This window comes from Podarcis pityusensis, assembly GCF_964106645.2.
Source record: "Podarcis pityusensis genome assembly, chromosome: 17".
Taxonomy (NCBI): Eukaryota; Metazoa; Chordata; class Lepidosauria; order Squamata; family Lacertidae; genus Podarcis; species Podarcis pityusensis.
This window is the reverse complement of record NC_138042.1, coordinates 14,861,319-14,870,851: the sequence shown is the minus strand read 5'-3', so window position 1 is coordinate 14,870,851 and position 9,533 is coordinate 14,861,319. Positions and strand designations below refer to the sequence as shown.

At 47.5% G+C, this 9,533-nt stretch overlaps 1 protein-coding gene across 6 annotated transcripts in view; it reads left to right on the top strand.

Annotated features, from left to right (window-relative positions):
* The window catches only part of LOC308466786 (SOSS complex subunit C-like), a 76,975-nt gene extending 67,847 nt beyond the window's left edge, over positions 1–9,128 (top strand). The window contains exons 1-7 of one of the 6 annotated variants that reach the window (XM_080987984.1): positions 865–985; positions 1,531–1,552; positions 2,596–2,667; positions 4,069–4,171; positions 6,424–6,483; positions 8,220–8,310; positions 8,838–9,128. In XM_080987984.1, the coding sequence (XP_080844110.1) occupies positions 2,643–2,667; positions 4,069–4,171; positions 6,424–6,483; positions 8,220–8,310; positions 8,838–8,933 (375 nt within the window). In that variant the 5' untranslated portion in view covers positions 865–985; positions 1,531–1,552; positions 2,596–2,642 and the 3' untranslated portion in view covers positions 8,934–9,128. Of the gene's footprint in view, positions 1–864; positions 986–1,530; positions 1,583–2,593; positions 2,668–4,040; positions 4,172–6,423; positions 6,484–8,219; positions 8,311–8,837 lie in introns of those variants that run through there. The other 5 variants (XM_080987983.1, XM_080987987.1, XM_080987986.1 and 2 more) reach the window with 5 other exon arrangements.
* Positions 9,129–9,533: the final 405 nt, after the last annotated feature.

The window sequence follows — 9,533 nt, the reverse complement described above, 5'->3', positions numbered from 1 at the left end:
GCCACAGCCTGCGGTGTAGAGTCGCCGGATCCTGCAGCTGGAAGGGACCCCACGGGCCATCTAGTCCCACCCACTGCAAGGCAGGAATCTCAGCTCAGGGCATCCACAAGGATCATGAGATATAGCATGAGAATAACAAGGTTGGTTTGGAAACAACAGCAAGCACCAACGGTAGAAGAATGGCGACAGAAGGTAATGGAATATGCAGAAATAGCTAGATTAACGGGCAAAATTCGACAACAGGGCGATGAAACATTTCAAAAAGAAGGGGGGGGAATTATGTCATACATAGGAAGGATAAGGTGGAATAGTGAAACCAGTAGAACTGAAATAAACCTCATAATGTGAAATACAAAGAAAATTTCTGGATAAAGAAAATAACAAAACGTAAAATGTACAATGCGATCAATGTAACCAATGGTAGTTGTAATTGAATATAGGCAGACAATAAGAACTGTATATACAGGAGGATTTATTTGACAATAGACACTCGATGGACAAATACAAAAGAACAATAATATACAAAAGGGATGAAGACAATGTGAAAAAGTAAGATGTGATGTAAAAGGCCAGAAGAGGGAAGGAGGGAAGTCGGCTCTGGGGAGCAGGTGTAAATTTGAAATATGTGTATGTGGAGTGTGCAAATGAAAACCAGTAAAGAATATTGGGGGGGGGGGGAGAATAACAAGGTGGGGGGTTTTTTCAGACGCTGACCGCTGAAGAGACACTTGGAAAACTAATACTTTTCGCAGGCGCCGCCGCAGAATACCCGCTTCCTTGGGCGGCGCCTTTGGAACTCCCCGCCAGTGGAGACCCAGCTGGCTAAGCCTTCGCTAAGCGGAAGCTCCAGCTCATCCCGGAAGCTGGACGCTGCGTGTCACTCTACCCTTTTCTGAGTCAAGGGTGGTCAGGGAAGCGAAGGCGGGGCTTGTTTCCTGGCCCCGTCTCGTTAACGCGGCGCGCGTGACAATGAAGTCGGGAGCAGGTGAGCGGGGAAGAAAGAGCCCCTAAAACGGGGAGAGGAAGAGTCCATCTGGGCAGCCAATGGGGGGAGGGGCGGGAGAGTCCATTCGTCCAACCAAAGGGGGGGCGGGAAAGTCCATCTGGACAGCCAATGGGGGAGGGGCGGGAGATTGCATTCGTCCAACCAAAGTAGGGCGGGAGAGTCCATTTGTACAGCCAAAGGGGGAGCTGCAGAGTCTTATCTGTAGATCCAAAGGCGGTTTGGGAGAGCCCACGTGAACAGCCAAAGGGGGGGCGGGAGAATCCATCTGGACAGCCAAAGGGGGAGAAGCAGAGTCTTATCTCTAGAGCCAAAGAGGGGGTGGCAGAGTCTATTTGTAGATCCAAAGGAGGTTTGGGAGAGTCTACCTGGACAGCCGGGGGGGGGGGCGGCAGAGTCCATCTGGGCAGCTAAAGGGGGTGGCGTGAGAGAAACAGGGAGCAGTCCACCGGCAAGGAGGATGTGGGTGAATGGACTGTGTCCATCGCCAGGTGCTTGGAGATGTTTATTTTTATGCTTTCACTTAGGGACTCCACCCATCTGCTGGAGGTGAGCCAAGCAGCAACCACAATGCTAACTGTAAGAATCCCCTTCGCGGATTCCCAAGTCCAGGCACCCTGCAAGACAGCTTGCACTACAGCCTCTTCCATCAGTTGCTTCCGCTGATGGGAGTTGTAGTCCGAAAAATGAACCATGGAACGAAATTCCCTCCAACGTTTCTCCAATGAAAAGAGGGATGTCCTATTCCGTAATCAATACTTTTATTACTTATACCTCGTCCATCCGACTGAGCTGCCCCAGCCACTCTGGGCGGCTTTCAACATATATAAAAACATAATAAAACATGGAACATTTTAAAAACTTGGGCTGCTTCCCGATGACATGAATAGCTCCATACCCTCCAGTATTTCCCTGAGGAAAATAGGGATGTCCTACAGCTTTGCAGGGGACGCGGGTGGCGCTGTGGGTTAAACCACAGAGCCTAGGACTTGCCGATCAGAAGGTCGGCGGTTCGAATCCCCGCGACGGGGTGAGCTCCCGTTGCTCGGTCTCTGCTCCTGCCAACCTAGCAGTTCGAAAGCACGTCAAAGTGCAAGTAGATAAATAGGTACCGCTCCGGGAGGAAGGTAAACGGTGTTTCCGTGTGCTGCTCTGGTTCGCCAGAAGTGGCTTAGTCATGCTGGCCACGACCCAGAAGCTGTATGCCAGCTCCCTCGGCCAATAAAGCGAGATGAGCGGCGCAACCCCAGAGTCGGCCACGACTGGACCTAATGGTCAGGGGTCCCTTTACGTTACAACAGTTTTGCAGGACATTCCAGGATCAGAAAGCAGGATGGCTTCTGTAAATCCAGGACTGTCCCTGGAAAACCAATCCAAACCAAGTGTAGTTGTTCCAATAAGGGGGTCACATGTACCCAGTAGGTGGCCCCAGTTCACACCATCTTTGAGTATAGCATACCTGCTACTCAGCGGTTTCACAAGCATTTTGCAAAATGTGTTGCTATTGCATCCTGCAAACTGAATATTAATGTACAATTGTATTAGTAGTGAGCCTTTTATGTTCACGTGTCCATTTATATTCTTTTCGGCAGCTCATCCCATAACTACGTTATAGCCAATTAAGGCGGAAACTAGCAAGATGGCATCAAATCCTCCTGGGCAAGGTAAATGTTACGTCTGGTAATCTTCACCTCTATCTGCATGGTTACGTTATAATAAAATTTTAAGGTGCACACACTCCGCAAAAACCCTTCACCCTTCAAAATTTAGGAAATATTCCCTGAGACTTCATTTGAGTACACAGAACAATCCCAAAGTCTTACCTCCTCTCATCTTGGAAAACCTTTCCCAATAGTTCTTTCACTTGCAAATCCTTCAAATCGAATACAGTGGTACCTTGGTAGTCGAACGCCTTAGTGGTCGAACAAATCAGCTTCCGAACGTCGCAGTGAGTGTTCCAGTTTGCAATTTTTTTGAGAGGCCGAACGTCCTAATGCGGCTTCCGATTGGCTGCAGGAAGTTCCTGCAGCCAATCAGAAGCCATGCCTTGGTTTTCGAACCATTTTGGGAGTCGGATGGATTCCCAGAACGGATTAAATTAGAGAACAACAGTACGACTGTATTTGTTAAAGGCAAAACAGATCTGTCAGAGGAGCATTCTCTGTGTGTCAGTGGGTGCTTACCATTTCAAAGGAATGGCTCAGACTAGCCAGGAAACCACAACCAGCAAACATTGTTTATCTTGACAGGCAGGAGACAAGCTACACTCTTATTATTTATTTATTTGTTTGTACCCGGCCAAGACCGGGCTCAGGGCAGCTAACACCGAATATAAATACAGTAAAAACTTTTTAAAAAAAACAAAAACCAAGCAAAAAGCTGATTAAAATATAAGTTAGAATACAGCTTAAAATGCAGCCCCGTTTTAAGTGCTAGTCTATAGATCAAAGCCATAAGGGGAGAAAATGTCAAATATTCACTGGGGCCAACTATCCACGCTGGTCCTACATGGGCCAGCAAAAAGAGCCGGAGTAAAATTTATATACAGTTTTATGCCCCCCCCCCTCTCCCCAGGCAGGACTACAAGCAGCTTATAAATAAACATAAGAACTGCTAAAAACATAGGGAAAGCGATAATAATAATAAAAACCAATTAAACATTGTTAGATTTAAAGCTATATGCAGATATAAAATCTATTTTATATTTGTATACAAATAATTACAATAAAAACAACACGGCAGCAGCCCTTTCAGTACAATCTCTAATACAGTGGTACCTTGGCTCCCAAACAAATCGGCTCCTGAACGATCAAAACCCAGAAGTGAGTGTTCCGGTTTTTGAACGATTTCCGGAAGTCCAACGTCCGGCACAACTTCCGATTCGCTGCAGGACACCCCTGTAGTCAATCGGAAGCCGCACCTTAATTTTTGAACGGTTCCAGGAGTCGAACAGACTCCCGGAACGCATTCTGTTTGAGAACCAAGGTACCACTGTACTCTTTATCATTCACTTTGGAGAGCTTGAAGTAGTGCACAGACTTTTCCATTCTTCTCACTCCTGCCAGGGTTTCAGAATAAAAACAGGGTTGCGATTTTGGCAGAGCTAGATAAGGAGAAGAGGAAGCTGCTGATGCAAAACCAGTCTTCCACAAATCACCCTGGAGCCAGGTACAGTAAGTTTAGAGACCTGCCTTTTTGTTTCAGTTGTGTTCTCTGATCAAAGAGGAAAGCCAAGGGACGCTTTCTCTTGCATGCCAAGGCCCCGTGCCCTGTAGTTCCCCATTGATTAATAAACACACCAACACGAGTGTTTGGGATTATGGGCTAAAACAGGCCACAACTTTATTGGCTTGGACGTTGGGTGAAACCAGGCTACAGTGGTACCTCGGGTTTCATATGCTTCAGGTTACATACGCTTCAGGTTACAGACTCTGCTAACCTAGAAATAGTGCTTCAGCTTAAGAACTTTGCTTCAGGATGAGAACAGAAATCGTGCTCCGGCCAGGGCAGCAGCAGCAGGAGGCCCCATTACCTAAAGTGGTGCTTCAGGTTAAGAACAGTTTCAGGTTAAGTACGGACCTCCGGAACCAATTAAGTACTTAACTCGAGGTACCACTGTATATCTTGACGCCCGCCCACCTGCAGGGAGTCTAAAGGTAAAGGTAAAGGGACCCCTGACTGTTAGGTCCAGTCGTGGCTGACTCTGGGGTTGCAGTGCTCATCTCGCTTTACTGGCCGAGGGAGCCTGCGTACAGCTTCCGGGTCATGTGGCCAGCATGACTAAGCCGCTTCTAACAAACCAAAGCAGCACACAGAACCGCTGTTTACCTTCCTGCCGGAGCGGTACCTATTTATCTACTTACATTTTGACATGCTTTTGAACTGCTAGGTTGGCAGGAGCAGGGACCGAGCAACAGTAGCTCACCCCGTCGCAGGGATTCGAACCGCCCACCTTCTGATCGGCAAGTCCTAGGCTCTGTGGTTTAACCCACAGCGCCACCCGCGTCCCTTGCAGGGAGTCTAACTAAGGGTAAACCACCAGAAGGGGGAGCCCTATGACTTACATCAAATAAGGTCAGTCCGAGGGGTCCCCGTTGGGTTAGTGGCATGGCCCTAGCCCATGGGTAGGCAAATTAAGATCCAGGGGCCGGATCCGGCGCAATCACCTTCTAAATCCGGCCCATGGATGGTCTAGGAATCAGCATGTTTTTACATGAGTAGTATGTGTCCTTTTATTTTAAATGCATCTCTGGGTTATTTGTGGGGCATAGGAATTTGTTCATATTTTTCCCCCAAAATATAGTCCAGCCCCCCACAAGGTCTGAGGGACAGTGGACCGACCCCCTGCTCAAAAAGTTTGCTGAACCCTGCCCTAGCCCATGGGTAGGCAAGCTAAGGCCCAGGGGCTGGATCCGGCCCAATCACCTTCTAAATCCGGCCCACGGATGGTTTGGGAATCAGCGTGCTTTTACATGAGTAGAATGTATCCTTTTATTTGAAATGCATCTCTGAGTTATTTGTGGGGCCTGTCTGGTGTTAGGAATTCTTTCATTAGTATTTTTCAAAATATAGTCCGGCCCCCCAGAAGGTCTGAGGGACAGTGGACCGGCCCCCTGCTGAAAAAGTCTGCTGACTCCTGCCCTAGGCCATGCCCACACTTTGGACAGAATCCACAACTCCAGATCCTTTTAGCAGGATACCCTTATCCAGGAGTATCCTCCATTAAACAAGGGTCCTTGCAGGTCCGAGCAGTTCTGGCGTGGAGGCAAGAGAAAGAAACCCCTGGCCGCGCCGCAATTTCAGTTACCCTTTGGCCATGCCCCCCATCAGCATAGATTGGCCAGGGGGGGTGATACAGCTGGGGCTGGCGTGGAGGGGGCGACAATCTCCCGCCCCCTAGCCGGGTCGCTACCAGGGCCCGGATACCCAGCCGCAACGCCGCCCACCAAGAAGGTGAATAGACCTATCAGCAACACATACTTCTAATGGAAACAGTTCATAACCATCAGAGTTGTGTGCCAATTCTTCCAAGCAGCCAGCTGCAAGAGAGTTTCCACCTTTGCTCATTCCCTCTGGAGAGGGGAAATTTCAGTTCACCTTTTTTTTAAAAAAAAAAAAGTTAACTTTTTAATGTTTTGTATTTCCACCCACTTCTCCACCAAAATTCCGCTTCCCCTGTGTTGAACCTTATCATTGTTTTCATATTAAGATTTGAGATTTCTATGAATCTGCTGAAATGTAAAGCTGCCCCTGAATTGAAAAAACAAAACAAAATCCTCTTCCATGTGTTTAGCGTAGAACTTGATTTATTGCTCATGGTGGAGTAGTAGTAGTAGTATTTTCGCGTACTGTAACTTGTTGGCTACGAAGAGACGTTGTCTCAGCGCAATCTCAATGGGAAACTCTTTTCCTGCATACAGAGTTCTGCAGCCACTCTACCAAACATATGAACTCCCCATCATGAAGACTATGGACCCCTGGTTAGTAGCGCTGTTTTATTCAGGTATCACTTAGGCAAGTTATTGGGGGGCGCCGGTGAGAGAGCAAAATGTGCTGGGGTCCCTTTTTCTTCTACTGCATGCCTTCCGGTTGACTTCCTTTTGACTTACACTTGGGTTTCCTCCCTATTTGATTTCACCTGCCATTGCTGGAGTGAATGTTCCTGAGCAGAAATGTCCTTCTGGCACCAGCATTCAAAATTAGCCAGGCGCATTTTGCACCTGACTGTGGCCACATGCAGCCCAGTGCAAATGCCCGGGTTCCAGGATGACTCCTGACATCTCTGCAATCTGGAGGTGCCTGCCTGGGGATCCTTGGATCTGGACTCTTTTCACACACTAATACCCCATCCTGTAGATTTCTATACATTATATTTTATCTGCACAATCAGAATGAATTTCTGGAGCCATAATATTAATAATAATAATAATAATAATAATAATAATAATAATTTATTTGTACTCCGCCCGTCTGGCTGGGTTTCCCCAGACACTCTGGGCGGCTTCCACAGAGACCAAAAATACACTAAAATGTCACACATTAAAAACTCCCCTGAACAGGGCTGCCTTAAGATGTCTTCTGAATGTCAGGTAGTTGTTTATCGCTTTGACATCTGATGGGAGGGCGTTCCACAGGGCCACAGCGCCACTACCGAGAAGGCCCTCTGCCTGGTTCCCTGTAGCTTTGCTTCTCACAGTGAGGGAACTGCCAGAAGGCCCTCGGCGCTGGACCTCAGTGTCCGGGCAGAACAATGGGGGTGGAGACACTCCAGGTATACTGGGCCAAGGCCGTTTAGGACTTAAAAGGTCAACACCAACACTTTGAATTGTGCTTGGAAACGTACTGGGAGCCAATGTAGGTCTTTCAAGACTGGTGTTATGTAGTCTCGGTGGCCGCCCCCAGTCACCAGTCTAGCTGCCGCATTTTCGGTGCAGCCTGAGCAGGGGCCAAGAACATTATACAGTGGACCCTAGAGTTACATACCGCTCTGGATATGTAACTTTCAGGTTGCGAACGCAGCAACCCTGAAGTGTATACTTCCGGGTTTCGCCGCATGCGCAGAAGCACTCTGCGTGCCACGCACGTGCACAGAAGTTTCACCTCCAGTTACGGACTTTTCAGGTTAAGTACGGACCCCCAGAACGAATTTAATTCGTATCCGGAGGGGCCACTGTAGTGAATTGTTGTAGCTTGTCTTCACTTCTCCCACTGTTGTGAATGGCCCGTATCACCATTAAGAAAAAGAGGCAGGAATAGGCCAATATATATTATGTGGACTGTCCCTTGATCAAGTGACTTTTCTTCTTTAAGTTCCCAAAACTCTTAACCTAGCTCAAGATTTTCATCTGAACAGGCCAGATCTTTAACTGAGACTCAATCACAGTCAGTCCATCATTTGGAAAATAAGACGTTAGAGCTGTCTTGCCCCAAAATAGCAGCTAGGCATTCTGTTGGGCGACTGTAACCTTGGTTGAAGGAGTCATTTGGTGCCTAGCTTATATATCTGAGTTTCCAACGCTGTCTGGCATGTGCAAATTATTCACTTTGCATGTCAGATTTGCCCAAAATCCCAAGTCTTGTATTTAAAGTAACGACATGGAACTTCTTGACTCTGAAACACCCACCCTGGCCATGACAAGCCTCTACCTTGATACTGTGCTGATGGCTGCCTTCCCTGCCTTTGTGTGACATCTCAGTTTCTTATCATTGCTCGCAGCATCTCTCTCGCCAGATCTTCCCTTAACAAGGACTTTCGTGATCATGCTGAACTACAGCACATCGCTGCACAGCAGAAGGCTGCTCTACAGGTGAGTTGTCCTGACCAAAGCATATCCAAACGGGCCATATTGCAAGTTTCCCTGGGCCTTTTTGTTTTGGTGCCTCGGAGACTATAGCTCCTAAGAACCTCCCACCCGTCTCAGACGTTGGGGACAAAAGCTAACATGCATCACAAAAGCTTAAGATTTGCATAGTGATGACAAAGTTTAAAATTCTGAGAGTGTCTTCTGATTTGGGAAGTGGCTTTGGTCATGTTACGTTCTGTATTATCTCACCTTTTAGCCCTGTTTTAAACACTGCGGGCAAAACCTTGGGAATAATGAGCTAGATGTGAGGACGGACGTTGTAGTTCGGCAATATGGAGGGCCGGGGATTCCCCACACCTGGAACTGAACTACTAGCAACTGAACTACTAGCAGGACTGAAATGTGGCAAAGAACAGATATTCCTTCCAAATCTGATGTTCTTAAGCACGCACTCATGCTTGCATGACAGTGGAGAGACTTGGCTTCCATTGAAAAGGTCTCATTTTGAAACACTTACGTTCCTTTCGCAGCATGCTCATGCACATTCCTCAGGATACTTCATAACCCAAGACTCTGCCTTTGGAAACCTTATTCTTCCTGTGTTGCCACGGCTTGATTTAGAGTGAGGAACCATCCTTGGGACGAAGAACATCTGTGTTTCTCCAGTCCTGCAGCTGCTCCCTTGCCAAACTTTGCTTCTGGTTTATGAAAGCAAGAGGACTCAAAAATGAAAGTTGTTGTTGGGTTTTGTTCACTGTAATGGCTTTCCATTTTGGATTCAGGTATTTTTTTTTCAGCAAATGTTAAACCTCTTAAAACAAGTTCTAAGGTGTCCTGTTCTTTTCTTTCCATGTGGCCAAATTCCCCACAGTGGCGCCAGGTGAGGAAGAGCTGGCTACTTGGTATTCCGTGACCACAAACAACACTACCCTGCCCTAGACAGAGGGAAGGGGGCGGAGGTGGCTACTTGCAATTTCTCTAGGTGGCACTGTGGGGCCATCCCTCCTTGCACAGTACCCAGAGAGAGAGAACAAATGAGAGGAACCAAGAGCAGCTAGAGTTTTCTCTTGCTCGCTCTGCCTTGCGTGTCGAGACCCCGCAGTCACCCCTTCGTTGGGAAATAACTCACACAAGGACACAGATATTAGGTTTATGTTATTGGGCAAATTTGGCCACAACTTTATTGAATTACAGAATGGGAGCGCTTTTGGCTTAGGCATTGATTG